Raw genomic sequence first — 20,873 nt, 5'->3', positions numbered from 1 at the left:
AGTAAGGGGAGGTTATCCCCGATTCCCTCGGGTGGTCATCTGGTCAGTTCAGGCACCTTTTTGAGGCTTGGTCGTAAGAAAAAATGGACCAAGTAAAGTCGCCCAAGTGCTCGTCACGAATGCCCTTCTTTTTTCCATTATTGGTCAAGGACGCCCATGTGTTAGGCATGCCCCAGTCCCACCTTCGCTACGCTTCCAACACGCCCCTGTGAACTTTGGTCGTCCTCGTGATGGAAAGCAGTTGAGGACGCCCAAATTTGGCTTTCGATTATGCCGATTTGGGCGACCCTGGGAGAAGGACACCCATCTCCCGATTTGTGTCGAAAGATAGGCGCCCTTCTCTTTCAAAAATAAGCCTATTAGACTACTGTAATGCTCTGTTTTTAGGGCTTCCGGTAAAAGAAACCAAGTATTTACGACTTATACAGAATGTGGCAGTTAAACTTCTCTCGGATGCCACCAAATCTGATCATGTCACTCCACTGTTGAAGACTGAGCATTGGTTGCCCATTTGGTATCATATATAATATAAACTTCTTACTCTGATACAAGCCATTAGATCTTCCGGTATACCACCCTTCTTATCCTATTAATGCCGTACGTTACTGATCTCATTTTTCTCAGTAGAATTTGCTTCACGTCCTTAATTGTTTGATCTTTCATAATAAGTTTAGAGACTCCATGTTTTCGGTGGCCAGACCCACCCTTTGGAATAAGCTCCTTTTAGCTCTTCGTTTGGAGCCTTCCTTTAAGAAATTTACGGAGCACTTGAAGACTCTCTTTTTTCATGAGGCTTATGGTGGCTGACACCTTCTTTTTGATGCCCTGAGGGCTGATGAGTTAGAGGTGTAGTGCGTTGCAGTTGTGGCGGCAGCATGGGTTTTTTGGGGGGCTTTTTTCTCTCTCTCTCTGTCCTGTTTAATGGTATTTCCTTTCTTGGTTATTCTTTTTTTTTGTTTGTTTGTTTAATTAGATATTGTAAACTGCATGAATGGTTTGCCCTTGAGTGATATAGCAAATAAAGAGAAACTTGAAGTCTGTCCCCATACACTTTATGATGAAGACCACTGACCACTTTAGTAGCTGCTCTCTGGACCAAATCCATCCTGTTTACATGTTTTTGAAGGTGCGGTCTCCAGAACTATACATGGTACTCTAAATGAGATCTCACCAGTGACTTAAACATAGGCATTATCACCTCCTTTTTCCTGCTGGCCATTCTTCTTCTTATGCACCCAAGCATCCTTCTAGCTTTCACTGTTGCCATTTCTACCTGTTTGGCCAGCTTTAGATCATCATATATGAGATTTGCGTATAAAAGAAGACCAGAACTTGAGCATGAAGAACTTCAAGACCTTCTGAAGAACCTCACTCATAAAAGTAATGTGGTATGGATGGGATATGCATAATCATGGGCTCAAATTCCAGATTATTTCTTAGTTTCACCAATTCTATACTCCATGATTTGCACTTGTGAAATAGAATTAATATTTTGGTCTGTCCATGTTCTTCTGCTACTGGTAACCTTGGAGAGAGATTCTGACAATCGACCTATAAGAGGTCCTATATTATTGGAGGAAGACTCAATATGTAAGTAATTCAAGGAGCTATCCAAGAATACTTGAAGTTTAACTACATGAATGAAACCATATGTAACTATGGTTTGGGAAGTAGTGAAGGCGGTGCTGCAGGGGAAAGTGATAGAGCTGGGGCAACAAAGCCAAGAGGGCTACACTGGAAGCATAGACAGTCAGTGACTCGTTTGGGGAGATTAAGGTGGGCAGGGCTAAGGCAGGGTGAGATGAGTGTGGTTGTGCAAGTTATAAACCTTAGGATGGAGGGAGGCAACACCTATGTCAGCAGTAAAGGGACAGTAGAGACACTTTTAAACACAGCATGGAAGAACACCTACCAGTTGCCTCCCCCTATGTTACTGATGACATCATGCACTCTGAATATACACCAGGTTGTGCGCCACAAAAAAAATCAAAATGCACCTATGTCAGCAGTAAAGGGACAGTAGAGGCACTTTTAAACACAGCACTAAAGAACACCTACCAGCTGCCTCCCCCTAGTACCTATGTTACTGATGATATCATGCACTCTGAATATACTCCAGGTTGTGTGCCACAAAAAAAAAATCAAAATGAAAAGAGAATAGTATTTGCAGTTTTATGTGCTCCCCAGTCCAGCATATTCCTGTTGGTAATCTGAGGTGACGTTGTAACAGAAATCTGTAGTTACTGGCATCCATTAAATAATTTGCCTATCAGTTTTTTTTTCTGAGGTTGCCAAATGCCACTAGGCTTCAGATTTGCTGGCCTTTTATTTATTGTTGAGTTACCAAACATGCTTGGAATAGAGTGGAGTGGCCTAGTGGTTAGGGTAGTGGACTTTGGTCCTAGGGAACTGAGGAACTGAATTCGATTCCTAGCACAGGCAGCTCCTTGTGACTCTGGGTAAGTCACTTAACCCTCCATTGCCCACCGCATTGAGCCTGCCATGAGTGGGAAAGCGCGGGGTACAAATGTAACAAAAAAAAAATTGTATTAGCAGTACCTAATTGTTAGAGATGCAGGCCGAGAACCAGGGAAGTCAGGGTTCAAATCCCACTGTCCTTCCTTTAAAACTTGGACAAATCATTTAACGCTTCATTGCCCCAGGTACAAATGTAAATGCTACATCCTCTAGGGACAGGAAAATACCTTCTGTACCGGAATATACTTCCTGTTTCTGGGTCCAGCAGAGACAGTGCAGCACGCAGAGGGCGACGGAATAGGATGAAACCACTGCTGAGTCCATAACACCCCAACTTGAAATCACCTCAATTAGAATCCACAACAAATCCCTGCTTGAACACCTGAATTGTATCTTTTTTTACAGACCATCAGGCCACTGGAACGAAAGGCAGTCAAATTTCATGGACCTCATCTCAAACACTTGTGCATCCAATTTCAACATATTACTACTAGGAGACATTAACCTCCACCTATAAGACCCTAACTCTGCCAAAGCACAGGAATGCAAGGAATTCCTCCACTTATGGGATCTTGGATGGCCACACATGCAAGCAACCCACACTAAAGGGCACACACTTGACCTCATCTCATACAAATTGTCTACTGACCAGAATCTGGTAATAACAGATATTAAATGGTTAGAAACACCTTGGACCGACCATTATAAACTAAACCTATCCCTAAAATGGGGGACAAAGGGTTCATATCGAACACAAGAACAAACAACCTACACCACAAGGGGCCGAATAGACCCGAACACATTCTGGTAACAGATATAGAATAATGAATGGACAACACAAATGGACTCCACAAACTTCCTTTCTGAATGGGATATAAGATGCAGAAGCATATTAGACGAAATAGCACCCCTACAAACAAGAACTTCACATAGACATAATCCAGTGCCATGGTTCAACGACGAACTGAAAAAACTAAAAACACAAACCAGGAAACTCGAACGAGCATGGACAAAAATAAAAGACAATCACACACTTAGCGCTTGGAAGCAAATACACAGAAAATACAAATATGCAATAAGACAAACCAAAAGGTCATACTATAAAACCAAAACAGGACCAGATCACAAAGACACAAAGAAACTATACCAACTCGTACATAAACTACTGGACACTACCCCGATCATCACAACCAACTCAGACATCCAATCGGCAGACAAACTTGCCAAATACTTCAATGAAAAAATTGTAAAACTACGAAATAATCTTCCTCAGAAAACCACTGTTATTGAAAACTTCATCAATGGCCTGGACCCAACCTCAGGAGAATATCCAGCAGATAGAACCTGGTCAAAATTTGCTCTCCTCACTACTGAAACTATTGCCCATGCGCTTAGCAAAGCTTCCAACACTCACTGCAAACTGGACACCTGCCCTAGCTACCTTATAAAATCTGCCCCCACCCCGATCGATTCACAACAGATCTCACATCCCATCTAAACTTCATGCTCCAACAAGGTCTCTTTCCCAAGGAAAATGGCAACATCCTATTCACCCCCATACCAAAAGACACCAAGAAAAACACAAATGAACTCACCAACTACCGCCCAGTAGCATCTATCCCACTAGCGGTCAAGCTGATGGAAAGTATGGTAACAAAGCAACTCACTGATTACATACACAAATTCTCAATACTACACGAATCACAATCAGGATTTTGCTCTCGCCATAGCACCGAAACAGTGCTAGCCACCCTCCTGGCCAAATTCAAGCAGGAAATAGCAACAGGCAAAAGCATACTTCTCCTCCAATTCGACATGTCCAGTGCATTCGATATGGTAAACCATAACATACTACTAAGACTCCTAGACTACTTCGGGATTAGTGGAAACATACTCAGTTGGATCAAGGGTTTCCTAACCACAAGAACGTACCAAGTGAAATCAAACTCAAAGATATAATCACCGTGGAAAGCAGACTGCAGAGTACCTCAAGGGTCACCACTATCACTGATCCTTTTCAACCTGATGATGACCCCCCATTAGCCAAATCTTTATCCACCCAGGGCCTCAACCCATTCATATATGTAGACGACGTCACAATATACATCCCCTTCAAACATGATCTGACAGAAATCACCAACGAAATCAACCTCAGCTTGGACACCATGAACTCATGGGCAAATGCATTCCAACTAAAACTCAATACAGAAAAAACACACTCCCTCGTCCTCTCATCCCAATATAATATGAACATACCCACAAACTTAGTCACCTAGACCACATCCTCCCGATTTCAGATAGCTTGAAAATCCTCAGTGTCATAATCGACCAGAACCTTACACTCGAGAGCCAAGTTAATTCCATAATCAAGAAAATGTTCCACTCAATGTGGAAACTCAAACGCGTGAAACCATTCTTCCCGAGGGCAACATTCCGTAACCTAATACAATCAATGGTACTAAGCCATGCAGACTACTGCAATGGAATTTATGCGGGATGCAAAGAGCAACTCATAAAGAAACTACAGACTGCTCAAAACACAGCAGCCAGGCTTATATTTGGAAAATCGCGATTCAAAAGCACCAAACCCCTCCGAGAAAAACTGCATTGGCTCCCAATCAAGGAACGTATAACTTTCAAAATCTGCACCCTGGTCCACAAAATTATCTATGGCGAAGCCCCGGGATATATGACCGACCTTACAGACCTGCCAACCAGAAACACAATCAGACCATCACGAACATACCTAAATCTTCACTACCCTAGCTGCAAGGGACTCAAGTACAAATCAACTTACGGATCCAGCTTCTCCTACATAAGCATGCAACTGTGGAATGCACTACCAAAAGCCATAAAAACAACGTACAACCACCTTAGCTTCCGGAAATCATTAAAGACCATCCTGTTCGAAAAGGCATACCCTACTGACCCAACTTAAGTGCCTAAACCTAGCAACACAATGAAACCAAAGCCCGTAATGAACACTGTATAACTCTTCTTCTCTACGATTCTCCTAATGTGTCTGTAACACATGAGCCTCTTTGATAATAACATCACTTTGTATTTGTTTCATCACCGGAGGCAACTAACGCCTCACGGTACTATGTAAGCCACATTGAACCTGCAAATAGGTGGGAAAATGTGGGGTACAAATGTAACAAATAAATAAATAAATAAACATCCCTGCGCTTGTCTTATACTTGCTGCTGCTACAGCCATGGTGAAGAGAGAAGCAGGGGATCAGAGCATGAGCTCCAGACCATCTATAACTATCTTCCTGTTTCTGGGTCCAGCAGAGCCAGCAGCAGCATCCAGAGGGGAATGTCCCTGAACTTGTCTTTTGCTTGCTGCCACTACAGCCACGGTGAAGAGAGAAGCAGGGGATTGGCGCATGAGCTCTAGACCATCTAAAATGAGTAAGCCAGTGGGAGAGGACAGGGAGACAAGACGGGGCAAAGCTGGATTCAGGGGAAGGGGAGACAGAGGAATGTGTTAACTGCGTTAACATTTTTAATGCTAGTTAAGCATTTAGCACATTAACCACAATATTAACGTGGTAAATGTACTACCCTACTTAAAAGTAAAAAAAAAAAAGTCTTGGACAGAAGTTAGAGATACTATTCAAACTATTATGGGACCTCTTATTGCCAGAAAACAGCCTATATTCGCCCTAAAATAAAAGACCTGGTCTACTCCCCAGGGGCGTATCTGAACTGCGGCGGTAGGGGGGGCCAGGGCCAGAGAGGGGGGGCACATTATAGCCCCCCCCCCCCCGCCGCCGCCGCCGCCGCCGCCGCCATTGCCGATCCCCCTCCCCCCAGCCGCTGCCATTGCTAACCCTCCCCCTCCGTTGCTCGCCTACCTTCGCTGGCGGGGGACCCCAACCCCCGCCAGCCGAGGTCCGCGTCCTCCTGCCGCTGCCGGCTGCCTTTGGTCCTTTCATTCTTCCATTGAAGCTGGCGCCGACGAAAAAGTTTCTTTTGAATCTGACGTCGCTGCACGTTGCACGTTGTACGTGCAGGACGTCAGACTCAAAAGAAACTTTCGTCGGCGCCAGCTTCAATGGAAGAATTAAAGGACCAAAGGCAGCCGGCAGCGGCAGGAGGACGCGGACCTCGGCTGGCGGGGGTTGGGGTCCCCCGCCAGCGAAGGTAGGCGAGCAACGGAGGGGGAGGGTTGGCAGCGGTAGGGGGGTCCAGGGCGAAATCTGCGGGGGCCCAGGCCCCTGAGGCCCCACGCAGATACGCCCCTGCTACTCCCTAACAGATCCAGCCAACTACTGACTGATAGCTAATCTCTCATTTCTGGCGAAGCTCACCAAAACCATAGTGCAACAGCAAACAACAGAGCTTATTCTAAAAAAACAAATCCTGCATTCACACCAGATTGGCTTTTGTCCTAATCATAAAATCAAAAACACGCTGCTTGGATTAATGACATATCCTCTCCCACCTGGAAAGAGTTTCTTTCTGTCCTTCTTTTATCGTTATATCTTACCGCAGCATTTGACTTAGTCAATCACTCACTCTTGCTCCTTCGCCTTTATCAAGTGGGGCTTTGAGACAGAGCCTATGCATGGTATAGCTACTACTACTTATCATTTCTAAAGCTCTACTAGACTTATGCAGTGCTGTATACTAGAACACGAACAGACAGTCCCTGCTCAAGCTCTACTAGACTTACGCAGCGCTGTACACTTGAACACGAAGAGACAGTCCCTGCTCGACAGAGCTTACAATCTAATTAGGACAGACAAACAGAACAAAGAGATAAGAGAATATTAAAGTGAGGATGATAAAATAAAGGTTCTGAACAAGTGAATAAGGGTTAGGAGTTAAAAGCAGCATCAAAAAGGTGGGCTTTTAGCTTAGATTTGAAGATGGCCAGAGATGGAGTTTGACGTACCCGCTCAGGAAGACTATTCCAGAGATATGGTGCAGCAAGATAAAAGGAACAGAGTCTGGAGTTAGCAGTGGAGGAGAAGGGTGCAGATAAGAGAGATTTACCCAGTGAACGGAGTTCCCTGGGAGGAATGTAGGGAGAGATGAGAGTGGAGAGGTACTGAGGAGCTGCAGGGTGAATGCACTTATAAGTCAATAAGAGGAGTTTGAACTGTATGCGGAAACAGATAGGAAGCCAGTGAAGTGACTTCAGGAGAGGGCTAATATGAGCATAATGACACTGGCGGAATATTAGTCGTGCAGCAGAATTTTGAACAGATTGAAGAGGAGAGAGATGGCTAAGTGGGAGACCTGTGAGAAGCAAGTTGCAATAGTCTAAGCGAGAGGTGATAAGAGTGTGGATGAGGGTTCTGGTAGTGTGCTCAGAAAGGAAAGGGTGAATTTTGGTGATATTACAGAGAAAGAAATGACAGGTTTTAGCAGTCTGCTGAATATGTGCAGAGAAGGAGAGGGAGGAGTCGAAGATGACCCCAAGGTTACGAGCTGATGAGACAGGAAGGATGAGAGTGTTATCCACAGAAATAGAGAATGGGGGAGGAGGAAAGGTTGGTTTAGGGGGAAAGATAAGAAGCTCAGTCTTGGTCATGTTTAGTTTCAGATGGCGCTGAGACATCCAGGCAGCAATGTCAGACAAGCAAGCTGATACTTTGGCCTGGATTTTGGCTGAGATTTCTGGTGTGGAGAGGTAGATCTGGGAGTCGTCAGAGTAAAGATGATACTGAAAACCATGGGATGAGATCAGAGTACCAAGGGAAGAAGTATAGATGGAGAAAAGAAGAGGTCCCAGGACAGATCTCTGAGGTACCAACTGACAGTGTGATAGAAGTAGAGGAGGATCCAGTAGAGTATACACTAAAGGTATGCTGGGAGAGATAAGAAGAAAACCAGGAAAGAACAGAGCCCTGAAATCCAAGTGAGGACAGAGTATCAAGGAGTGGGCTGTGATCAACTGTGTCACAAGCAGCAGATAGATCGAGACCTTTGGATCTGGCCAGGAACAGATCATTGGAGACTTTAGCAAGCACTGTTTCAGTTGAATGAATGGGGTGAAAGCCAGATTGAAGTAGATCAAGAATAGCTTGAGGTGAAAGAATGTCAAGGCAACGACGGTGAACAGCACGTTGAAGTATCTTGGATAGGAAAGGGAGGAGGGAGATGGGGCAATAGTTGGAAGGACAGGTAGGGTCCAATGAAGGTTTTTTTAAGGAGTGGTGTGACTACAGATGTTTGAAGGCATCAGGAACAGTCGCAGTGGACAGTGAAAGATTGAGGATATGACAGATAAAAGGGATGACAGTAGGAGGGATAGTGTTAAGTAGATGGGTAGGAATAGGATCAGAGGAACAGGTAGTTAGTTTCGAGGAAGAAATAAGATGTGTAGCTTGCTCTTCAGTGATTTCAGAAAAGGAAGAAAAAGAGGCAGGGGTTGGAGGGTTGAGAGAGTGGACTAAGGGAAGGAGAGGTGGAGGTGACCTGGTTGAGAATTCAAGTTTAATCTTGTGAACCTTATCATGAAAGAACTCAGCCAGAGTCCTACCCAGAGCTCCTACCTAGGACACCGCTCTTACATAGTGCAGACAGCCCAATCCGAATCAGCTCCTTTATCCCTTGCTTCTGGGGTATGATAGGGATCTAGCCTATCCTCTTTGCTTTTCAATGTTTTCTTGGCTCCTCTATTGTCCTTATCACATTATCTTGGATTTACTACATTTGTCTATGTGGCTGATATTCATACTCTAGACCTTTTAAGTTTGCATGACATTTCCATTCTCAATTCAAAACTCACTCAAATTACTGACTGGCTTCTGGAAAACAAATTGGTCTTGAATCCTAGGAAATCTACCTTAATTCTCGTTGGTGGTAATACAGAAACTTCTCTTGCCTCGCCAGTACTTCTTTCTAACACTCTGATTCCTTTGGTTTCCAGTGTCTGCATTCTTGGAATTTTCAACAATACGCTAACCTTTCACAAGCAACTCTCTGCTGTTGTTCACTGGTCATTTTATAAACTGAAACTGATCTGCTCCTTACTCCAGCCATCAGCACTCAATGTCCTTGTCCGTTCTTTAATTATAAGCCAATTAGACTATTGCAATTCGCTATAAAAATCTCTCACATCCAAGGATCTTCACTGTCTCCAACTCATTCAGAATACAGCAGTTAAACTTATACATGGTGCCCAGAAACATGACCACGTAACCTCCCTTTCTGAAGTCATCACATTGGCTGCCACACCCGAAACGCATTACCTATAAAATCATTCTTTTAGTATTTAAAATTAAAAGTACTGCCGAACCCTTTTCCTAGCTTGTTTGCTGTCGCCCTACATCCCAACTCATGTCCTCCGCTCATTGACACAGCAACGCCTGATCGTCCCTACAATTAAAGCAGTCAACCATGTGACGATAAGGTACTGCATCTTTTCCATGCAAGGCCCTGAGCTATGGAACAAGTTCCCGGAAAAACTCAAAACACAGTCTGCTCTGGAAAGATTTAAGGTAGATCTAAAAACCTACCTTTTCCAGGAAGTATTCTGCTGATGTCGGACGCAGGTACCATAGGGCCTCTGGGCCAACCCCTTCCCTAGTGTGTATTCCTATTCCCCCACTTTCTATCACAAATATTGTAGTTCACCCCCTCCCCCCTCTCACTTGTCTTTTTCCATATTCCTTTTTTCTGTCTTACTTCTCCTTCTATGAAGACTGTAATCCACCTAGCTGGCTTTGCTAATAGGCGGGATAGCAAGCACTGCATAAACTTGAAACTTGAAGATTACAAATTTACCCTATTAGAGCATGAATCTGCTCTCAATAGGTATGAGGAAAAGTTAATATGCCTGGTATTTTCACGGCCCAATTAGTAGTGGCAATCAAGTGGAAGGAAACACGAACCTCGACTCTGGAAAACTCGGATGGCAAGTTCTAGATGATATGCAAATCAAAAATTGACTGCAGTGGTTCATATGTAATTGGAATATGTAGTTTAAGGCTATCTGGTTTCCATTTCAGAAATCTATGGAGCATAAATATAGCTTGAGCAACGGGGGGGGGGGGGGGGGGGGGGGGGGGGGAAGGTGTGGAAGAGGTGGGTGGGATAGTGAGAGCATGGGAGAGGCTTGAATGGATGAAGAAAACTGTGCCCATGTAATAAGGTATCTCAATATGTGATGATTATACCCTGGGGAAAGACATGAAACAAATATGACACTATATTCTGCTAGATTCTTAGAAAGTGTTTTTGTGATTGTTTACGTACAATGTACAATGACTGCTGGAATTTTGTTGTGGGGGATACAAACGTATAGTTGTTGATATTGATGTTTGGTATAAAACAAAATAAAAATAAAGCTATAAAAATATACCTAAATTTCCAGTATATGGCTCAATTTGAATAATGTCACAGTCAATGATTTTTTCCCATTCATATATGATGGCTGCTTTACTATTATTCCACATCTAAATAATAAAAAGAGAGACAATGCAACATTTTAGATATGCATGAAGCTGCAAGGCACAAACATTTGGTTAGTGAAAATCAAAATTTTTGCATAGGTTCATTTTATGTTTAAAACATTTTTATTAACACCAGAAGCCAAGAGCCAAGCAAACAAGAGTAACATTCAAGAATATAAAATACCAGATTAGCTCCAGAATTCAAAAACTGCCCCCCCCCCCCCCAATCCACTGCAGGCGGTGCAAGCAACTTTAAAGCTCAGCAGTAGCACAGGTTCATTTTATGATGAGACTAGTAAAAAAGGCCCGTTTCTGACACAAATGAAACGGGCGCTAGCAAGGTTTTCCTCGGAATGTGTATGTGTGAGTGAGTGAGAGAGTGAATGTGCGAGTGTGTGTGTGTGTGTGAGAGAGAGAGTCTGGGTGCGAGTGTGTCTGTGAGAGAGAGAGTGTGTGTGTGAGAATGAGAGTGTGTGCAAGTGCGTATGTGAGACACAGTGTGAGAGAGAGTGTGTTTCACACAGATACAGTGTGTGCGAGAGAGAGAGAGAGTGTGTGTGAGAGATACAGACTCTCTGTGAGACTGAGTGTATGAGACCAAGAGAGTGTGTGAGTGAGTGTGACACATAGAGAGTGAATGGGATACAGTATGACACACAGAGTGTGTGAGAGTGAGAGAGAGAGAGTGTGTGAGAGAGAGAGTGTATGTGTGACAGAGATACCTCCCCCCCCCTCTCTGGTGTCAGGCCCCCCCTCCCTCCCTCTTTCTGGTGTCAGCCCCCCCCCCCTCTCTCTGGTGTCTGAGCGTTACTGTACAGGACGCTGAGATTTGGCTGTGCTTCAAGGAACTGACCAATCCTATTTAATAGAATGCACCTCCAACATTCTGAAGCTGAGAAACCTCGTGTGGTTGGTCACTTCTGCTTGTGACGAACCCAGAAGTACGTGATGTCAATTCAGGAGATGGATACAGAGAGCAGGAATGCCTCAGCCATGCAGTCAGCTTCAGAATGTTGGAGGTGCGTTTTATTATATAAGATATTCAAATGATCCTAACAAAAACATATACTCGTCATGAAAACTGAAGTTGAAAGGTTTCATTTATAATTGAAACTTTCAAAAGGAAGGCGGACATAAGCATTCTATTTTCAGTTAGCAGGAAATGGACTAGTCCAATTTCCAAGTTCAGGGTATCCTTGATCTCTACGCCAATGTTTCTCAACCAATGTGCCATCAGAACTGACCAGGCATGACACATAAAAGTTACCACTGATCAGGTCCAAACCAGTAGTGTAGACAGAACAGATTGTTTGTTTTTTTTGAAGGGAGTGTGGGAGCCAAGGTTAACATGGAGAGGAAACTCGGCTCCTGCCCAGTTAAATCCCACTGAGCTGGCAGATCATCAGTATTCAGCGACCAGCAGTGGCGTAGCCACAGATGGGCCTGGGTGGGCCAGAGCCCACATTTAGTGGTAGCTGTGGGGATCCCAAGCTCCGCCAGCTGAAGGCTTCCCCCTGATGGTAACGAAAAGGCTACTCTCCACAATAACGGCACCTGCACATTTTCAGTTTTCAGCGCATGCCTGCAGCAGACTACCAAGGTGGAAAGAAGCATTTTCCCGCCAGCTGAGATATTTTTTGGGGGGTGGGGGAAAACACTTGGTGCCCACCCAGGTCGTGCCTAGGCCCATCCAAAATCTGGTTTCTGGCTACGCCCCTGGCGACCAGTATTCAGATAGTGTCGCTGAATATTTCCACTGTGGCCATTCTGCTAGATTGGGGGTTGTCTAGGGTGGAGTTTGGGCAGAGCCACAACTTAGCCAGTGAGGACGGAATATCACTGCTTAAAGGCTTAGTATGTGGATAAAGTTAGTACAGCACAAAGACTGACCTAATTTTATTGCCAAATTAAATAGGCATCGGCCTGAATATTCACTGGTACCCAGTTATTCAAAGCCAGGAGCTGTGCCTGCCCCAGCACTGAATATCTGGGGCTAGTTCAGCCAGCAGTTGTAAGCTACTTACAAGCCGCTTATACCCACGGGCTGAATATTACCTCCTATAGAGAATATGTGGAGGAGTGGCCTAGTAAGTAGTTAGAGCACTGGTCTTGACATCCAAAGGTGGCCAGTTCAAATCCCACTGCTACTCCTTGTGATCTTGGGCAAGTCACTTAACCCTCCACTGACTCAGGTACAAACTTAGATTGTGAAACAGACAGGGAAACACCCAGTGTACCTGAATGTAACTCACCTCGAGCTACTACTGAAAAGGTATGAGCAAAATCTAAATAAATAAATATGTCCTGCTTCTGGGCTGGGTCATTTTATCTGTTATACCTATGCTCCTTAGCTCTTTTCTGTCTCCTTGGTTTCCAGCTAGCTGTGATCCCTGCTTTCTGTGTCTGTGCTTTTGTTGGAAGTCTGAGTCTCCATTCCAGCTGGCTGTTTGCCATGTGCTTTGGATTCTATGTCTGTGGTCCTACCTATGGATTATGTTTCATGTTTTATGTCTACCTAAGGATTCCTAAGGTGCTTGTAAATCAATGTCTGTCTGGCTTTCGTTGAGAATGGGCATATAAGAAAAACAAATGTGGGTGTGGGATTTTGATTCTTATGCGGAAGTATCTATATTTAGTTGTGCTCAAGCGACGGATTTTGGTGAAAGTTTGGTAGTGGTTGGTGACAGTATGAGTTTGTGGTTAGTTTATAGAATGCCTGGAATGATGAGGGGAAATTGTTCTCCTTTTGTAGAAATTTTAAGTAGTTTACCCATTACATTGGATAGGCTTTGTATTTTGGGGGATTTTAATATAAGTGATAAAATGGATGAAAGTTTATTGAATGGGTCTGAACCTGTTGTTGTTGCAAATGCTAAAGGTGTTGTCTTTTTGTCAAGTAATAAATGTGAGCATAGAGTGTGTGAAACAGGAACCCAAATTATAGCTACATAATGCATGGTTCCATGTTAGGAGTCACCGACCAAGAAAGGGATCTAGGCGTCGTTGTTGATGATAAGTTGAAACCCTCTGCTCAGTGTGCTGCAGCAGCTAAGAAAGCAAATAGAATGTTAGCTATTATTAAGAAAGGAATAGAAAACAAAAATGAGGACATTATAATGCCTTTGTATTGATCCATGGTGCGACCGCACCTCGAATATTGTATTCAATTCTGGTCACCGCATCTCAAAAAAAGATATAGTGGAATTAGAAAAGGTACAGAGAAGGGCGACGAAAATGATAAAGGGGATGGGAAGACTTATTTATTTATTTATTGCACTTGTATCCCACATTTTCCCACCTCTTTGCAGGCTCAATGTGGCTTACAATACATCATGGATAGTGGAAATATATAAGAGAATAGACATTTAGTATAAAAGAAGTATTTTGGGTAACATGATAATAATAAAGCATGATAGTAGTATAACCAACAAGTATTATAAAACCATTCTGGATATATGTGGAGGGGATCATATTTGTTGATCTTTGTGGTATGCCTTGTTAAAGAGATGGGTCTTCAGTAGTTTGCGGAAGTTAGTTAGTTCACAGATCGTTTTTAAGTTGCGCGGCAGTGTGTTCTAGAATTGTGTGCTCAAGTAGGAGAAGGCTGACGCATAAATAGTTTGTACTTTAGACCTTTGCAGTTGGGGAAGTGGAGATTAAGGAATGTGCGGGATGATTTTTTAGCATTCCTGGGTGGTAAGTCTATCAGATCTGACATGCAGGCTGGGGCATCTCCGTGAATGATTTTGTGATGCGTTCTTTGAGAGGGAGCCAGTGTAGTTTTTCCCATAGGGGTTTAGCACTTTCATATTTTGTTTTTCCGAATACGAGTCTGGTTGCAGTGTTCTGGGCTGTCTGAAGTTTCTTAATTATTTGCTCTTTGCAGCCTGCGTAGAGTGCGTTGCAGTAGTCTAAATGACTGAGTACCATTGATTGTACCAGGTTGCGGAAGACGGTCCTTGGGAAGAAAGGTCTTACCTCTTTTTAGTTTCCACATTGAGTGGAACATCTTCTTGGTTGTGTTTTTCGCGTGGTTCTCGAGTGTTAGGTGTCGATCAATGGTAACTCCAAGAATTTTTAGGGTGTCCGAAATTGGAAGATTCAGTTTTGATGTGTTAATGGTGGTGAATTTGTTCTTGTTATGTTGAGAGGTGAGTATTAGGCATTGAGTTTCAGCTGAAATGCATCCGCCCATGAATGCATGATGTGTAGACTCTGGTTGATGTCTTTGGAAATTTCCTTTAAATCTTGTTTGAATGGGATATAGATCGTTACGTCGTCTGTGTATATGTATGGGTTGAGGTTTTGGTTTGATAGTAGTTTAGCTAAGGGTATCATCATTAAGTTGAATAAGGTTGGTGAGAGGGGAGATCCCTGTGGAACTCTGCATTCGGGTGTCCATGTGGCTGATGTAGTCGAATTAGATGTCACTTGGTATGATCGTGTGGTTAGGAACCCCTTGAACCAATTGAGGACATTGCCTCCAATTCCGAAGTACTCGATGATATGTAATAGTATTCCATGATCAACCATGTCGAAGGCGCTAGACATGTCAAATTGTACAAGCAGTATGTTCTTGCCAGTTGCAATCAGTTGTTTGAATTTAGTCATGAGAGTGACAGGTACTGTTTCAGTACTGTGGTTAGATCGAAATCGTGACTGGGAGTCGTGTAGTATTGAGAATTTGTTTAAGTAGTTTGTGAGTTGTTTGGTCACCATCCCTTCCGTTAGTTTGTTTTTTAGGGGAATGGATGCTACTGGCCTGTAGTTGGTTAGTTCACTAGCACTTTTCTTTGCGTCTTTGGGTATGCTGAAGCGGTTAGGGCTGTACAGCTTGGAGAAAAGGCGGCTGAGGGGAGATATGATAGAGGTCTATAAAATAATGAGTGGAGTTGAACGGGTAGATGTAAAGCGTCTGTTCACACTTTCCAAAAATACTAGGACTAGGGGGCATGCGATAAAGCTACAATGTAGTAAATTTAAAACGAATCGGAGAAAATATTTCTTCACTCAACGTGTAATTAAACTCTGGAATTCGTTGCCAGAGAATGTGGTAAAGGTGGTTAGCTTAGCAGAGTTTAAAAAAGGATTGGACGGCTTCCTAAAGGAAAAGTCCATAGACCGTTATTAAATGGACTTGGGGAAAATCCACTATTTCTGGGATAAGCAGTACAAAATGTTTTGTACTTTTTGGGGATCTTGCCAGGTATTTGTGATCTGGATTGGCCATTGTTAGAAACAGGATGCTGGGCTTGATGGACCTTTGGTCTTTCCCAGTATGGCAATACTTATTTATGATTTTCTTTTATATTAGACTAATATCCTTAATACCTTATCAAGTTTTAAATGATTAAAAAACTAAAAAAATACTAAGCAGTCCAGCAGCAAGATGGGTGCTATCCAGTCTTTTGCACTGAGTGTCACATGTATGATTATCTCCCAGTTGGTGAGCAGTTATATGTGTGTGCCCGATGCAAAGAGCTCCTAGCTCTCAGAGAACGAGTCCATTCTCTTGAGGCTAGAACAGTAGACTTGGAGGAGCTGAGGGAGACAGAGAGGTACATAGATACAGGCACGTTGTGCTGCCTTGGAGTAGGGAGGTCTCCTAGATGGACAGCATCACCCTGGTGAAGTAGAAGGTACTCCTTTATTCAGGATCTGCCCACCAGGGGATGCACTATTCTCTCGCACTGAGGGTATATCTCCGAGAACTTCTTCCCAGGTGGGAAGGGTTAGGATAGTTGTTGTAGTTGGTGATTCAATCATTAGGCATGTAGATAGCTGGGTGGCTGGTGGATGTGAGGATTGCTGGTCATTTGCCTGCCTGGTATGAAGGTGGCAGACCTCATGCATCACCAAGACTGGATCTTAGATAGTGCGGGGAGGAGCTGTCTGTCTTGGTACATGTGGGTACCAATGACACAGGAAAATGTGGGAGGGAGGTTCTGGAAGCCAAATTTAGGCTGTCAGGTAGAAAGCTGAAGTCCACATCCTCCAGGGTAGCATTTTCAGAGATGCTCCCCACCATTCCACATGCAGGGCCCAGAAGGCAGGCAGAGCTCCGAAGTTTCAATGCATGGTTGAAACGATAGTGCTGGGATGAGGGATTTAGATTGTTAGGAACTGGGTGACATTCTGGGAAAGTGGGAGACTGTTTCAAAAGGATGGGCTCCACCTTAACTGGGATGGAACCAGACTGCTGGTGCTAACTTTTAAAAACGACAAAGAGCAGCTTTTAAACTAGAATTGGGGGGGGGGGGGGAGCCGACAGTAGCCAAGGAGCACATGGTTCTCTGTGGAGTATCCTTGAAGGATACTGTTGAAGCAGGACATTAGGGAATCCCAATAGAGAGGTTTCAACAACTCTGAAATTAAGCCAGGTGTGCTTAATAAGTTAGCTGGATAAAAGGATGCAAATTATTCCCTTCAACTTCTAAGCAGCTTGTAGATGCAAGGAAAAAAACACAATTTGAAGTGCCTGTATACAAATGCTAGAAGCCTAAAAAATAAGATGGGAGAGTTAGACAGTGGCGTTCCTACCCTCGATGACACCCGGGGCGGATCGCCGATGCGCCCCCCCCCGAGTGCAGCGCCCCCCCCTGCGAAATGACACCTCCCCCCCCCCGGCGAAATGACACCCCCCGGATGTATGCCGCTGGGGGGAGGTGGGTGCCGCGGCGCGTGCCTGTCGGCTCCGAGTTCGCTACGCTAACTTCGCTGGTTCGCTGCAGCTCCTTCTGCCCCGGAACAGGAAGTAACCTGTTCCGGGGCAGAGGGAGGGAGCTGCAGCAAACCAGCGAAGTTAGCATAGCGAACTCAGAGCCCACAGGCATGCGCCGCAGCACCCCCCCCCCCCCAGCAGCGTGCACCCGGGGCGGACCGCCCCCACCTTGGTACACCACTGGAGTTAGAGTATATAACACTAAATGATAAGGCACCTCAAAGACTTGGTGGAAAGAGGACAATCAATGGGACACTGCGTTAACAGGGTACAAATTGTATTGCAACGATAGAGAGGATCAAATTGGAGGGGGAGGGGTTGCACTACATGTTAACGAGGGAATTGAGTCAAATAAAATAAACATTCCACACAAAATAGATAGCAGCATGGAATTTCTATCCATAATGATTCCAAGTGGGAAGGGAAGGAGTATCCTTGTAGGGCTGTACTACCGTCCGCCAGGACAGAACAGACAGATTAAGAAATGTTTACAGAGATTAGGAAAGCTGGCAAATTGGGCAACGCTATAATAATGGGTGATTTCAATTACCTCAATATTGACTGGATAAATGTTACATCAGTGAGTGCCAGGGAAAGCAACTGGTCCAGGAACCGACGAGAGGGGGAGGCATTTTGGATCTGGTGCTTGGTGGTGTGCAGGACATAGTGCGAGAGGTGGCGGTGGTTGGGTCCCCTGGGAAACAGTGATCATAATATGATCAAGTTTTAGCTACTATCTGGGATAAACCTGCAAAGGAAATCTACTGTAGCTGCATTTAATTGTTGAAAGGGCGACTATAATAAAATGAGGAAAATGGTTAAAAAGAAACTAAAAGGATTGGCTGCTAAGGTTAGGACACTAAATCAGGCATGGGTGTTATTCAAAAATGCCATCTTGGAAGCCCAGTCCACATATTTGCAAAGGTGGAAAGCAGAGAAAATGACAGCCAGCGCAGTTAAAATGTGAAGTAAAATAGGCTATTACAGCCAAATGATTGTCCTTCAAAGAATGGAAAAAGGTTCCAAATGAAGAAAATAAGAAGCAACATAAGCACTGGCAAGTCAAATGCATAGCATTAATAAAGAAGGCTAAAAGAGAATATGAAGAGAAACTTGCCACAGAGGCTAAAATTCACAGTAACAACTTTTTCAGGTACATCAGAAGCAGAAAGCCTGCAAGGGAATCCGTGGGACTGTTAGATCATGAAGGAGCAAAAGGAGCACTCAGGGAGGACAAGGTCATAGCGAAAAAACTGAATGAATTCTTTGCTTCTGTCTTTAAGGAAGAAGATGTAAGAGATAATTGATTGGGTTAAAAATTGATTGAATGGTAGGAGACAGAGGGTAGTGGTAAATGGAGCTTGCTCTGAAGAAAAGGATGTCGTCAGTGGAGTACCGCAAGGATTGGTCCTAGGGCCTGCTCCTTTTAACGTCTTTCTAAGCGATATTACGAAAGGGCTGTCTGGTAAGGTTTGTCTCTTTGCAGATGATACTAAACTCTGCAACAGGGTGGACATCCTGGAGGGTGTGAATGACATACGGTAGGACCTAGCGAAGCTGGAGGAATGGACCGATATTTGGTAACTAAGGTTTAATCCCCAAAAATGCAGGGTCATGCACTTGGGTCACAAGAATCCAAGGGAACGGTACAGTACAGGGGGTGAAATGCGAAGGAAGAGCGGAACTTGGGGGGTGATTGTGTCTGATGACCTTAAAGCTTCTAAACAGGTAGAAAAAGTGACAGTTAAAGCCAGAAGGATGCTTGGGTGCATAAAGAGAGGCATGACCAGCAGGAAAAAGGAGGTGATAGTGCCGTTGTACAAGTCTCTAGTGAGGCCCCAGTTGGAGTACTGCATGCAGTTCTGGAGACCGCACCTACAGAAAGATATAAACAGGATGGAGTCGGTCCAGAGAGCGGCTACAAAATTAGTAAGCAGCCTTGAATGCAAAAATTATATGGACAGGGTTATGAACCTCAACGAGTATATGCTGGAAGAGAGGAGGGAGAGAGGAGACATGATAGAGACTTTTAAATATCTCAAGGGCATTTATGTACAGGAAGACAGCCTTTTTCAAATGGAGAGCTCTGGAATGAGGGGGCATATGACAAAGTTAAGAAGGAATAGGCTTAGAAGTAATCTAAGGAAGTACTATTTCACAGAAAGGGTGGTGGAGGCATGGAATGGCTTCCCGGTGGAGGTTGTGGAGTTGAGAACTGTTACAGAATTAAAAAAGGCATGGGATAAGCATGTGGGATCGCTTAGGAACAGGAAGAATTAGGGGTTACAGAGGATGGGCAGACTGGATGAGTCATATGGCCTTTATTTGCCTCCTCAAAGTGCCCTCCGCTCCCACCCACCCCCCTCCTTCTCCTCGTTTCCTGATATCACCGAAGAGGAAACCGCCCATCTTCTTTCCTCCTTGAAATGCACCACTTGTTCCTCTGACCCCATTCCCACCAACTTACTTAACACCATCTCTCCAACTGTCACCCCCCCCATCTGTCATATCCTCAACCTCTCTCTCTCCACTGCAACTGTGCCTGACACCTTCAAGCATGCTGTAGTCACACCACTCCTCAAAAACCATCACTTGACCCTACCTTTCCATCCAACTACCGCCCCGTTTCCCTCCTACCCTTCCTTTCCAAGATACTTGAACGCGCCGTTCACAGCCGTTGCCTTGATTTTCTCTCCTCTCATGCCATCCTCGATCCGCTTCAATCTGGCTTTCACCCCTTACACTTGACAGAAACGGCACTATCTAAAGTCTGCAATGACCTGTTCCTTGCCAAATCTAAAGGTTACTACACCATCCTCATCCTCCTCGACCTATCTGCCGCTTTTGACACTGTCAATCACAATTTACTTCTTGCCACACTGTCCTCATTTGGGTTCCAGGGCTCTGTCCTCTCCTGGTTCTCCTCTTATCTCTCCCACCGTACCTTCAGAGTACATTCTCATGGTTCTTCCTCCACCCCCATCCCGCTCTCTGTTGGAGTTCCTCAGGGATCTGTCCTTGGACCCTTTCTTTTTTCAATCTACACCTCTTCACTGGGCTCCCTGATCTCATCTCATGGCTTCCAATATCATCTTTATGCTGACGACACCCAGCTTTATCTCTCCACACCAGACATCACTGCGGAAACCCAGGCCAGAGTATCAGCCTGCTCATCCGACATTGCTGCATGGATGTCCAACCGCCACCTGAAACTGAACATGGCCAAGACTGAGCTTATTGTCTTCCCACCCAAACCCACTT

At 44.4% G+C, this 20,873-nt stretch overlaps 1 protein-coding gene across 1 annotated transcript in view; it reads right to left on the bottom strand.

The window, feature by feature from the left end:
* Positions 1–20,873, bottom strand: part of DLEC1 (DLEC1 cilia and flagella associated protein) — a 363,928-nt gene that overhangs the window by 165,825 nt on the left and 177,230 nt on the right. Inside the window, exon 18 of the mRNA XM_030197931.1 lies at positions 10,801–10,894. Coding sequence (XP_030053791.1) covers positions 10,801–10,894 — 94 coding nt within the window. The remainder of the gene's footprint in view (positions 1–10,800; positions 10,895–20,873) is intronic.

This window comes from Microcaecilia unicolor, chromosome 1, assembly GCF_901765095.1.
Source record: "Microcaecilia unicolor chromosome 1, aMicUni1.1, whole genome shotgun sequence".
Taxonomy (NCBI): domain Eukaryota; kingdom Metazoa; phylum Chordata; class Amphibia; order Gymnophiona; family Siphonopidae; genus Microcaecilia; species Microcaecilia unicolor.
This window is presented reverse-complemented; position numbering and strand designations above follow the sequence as displayed.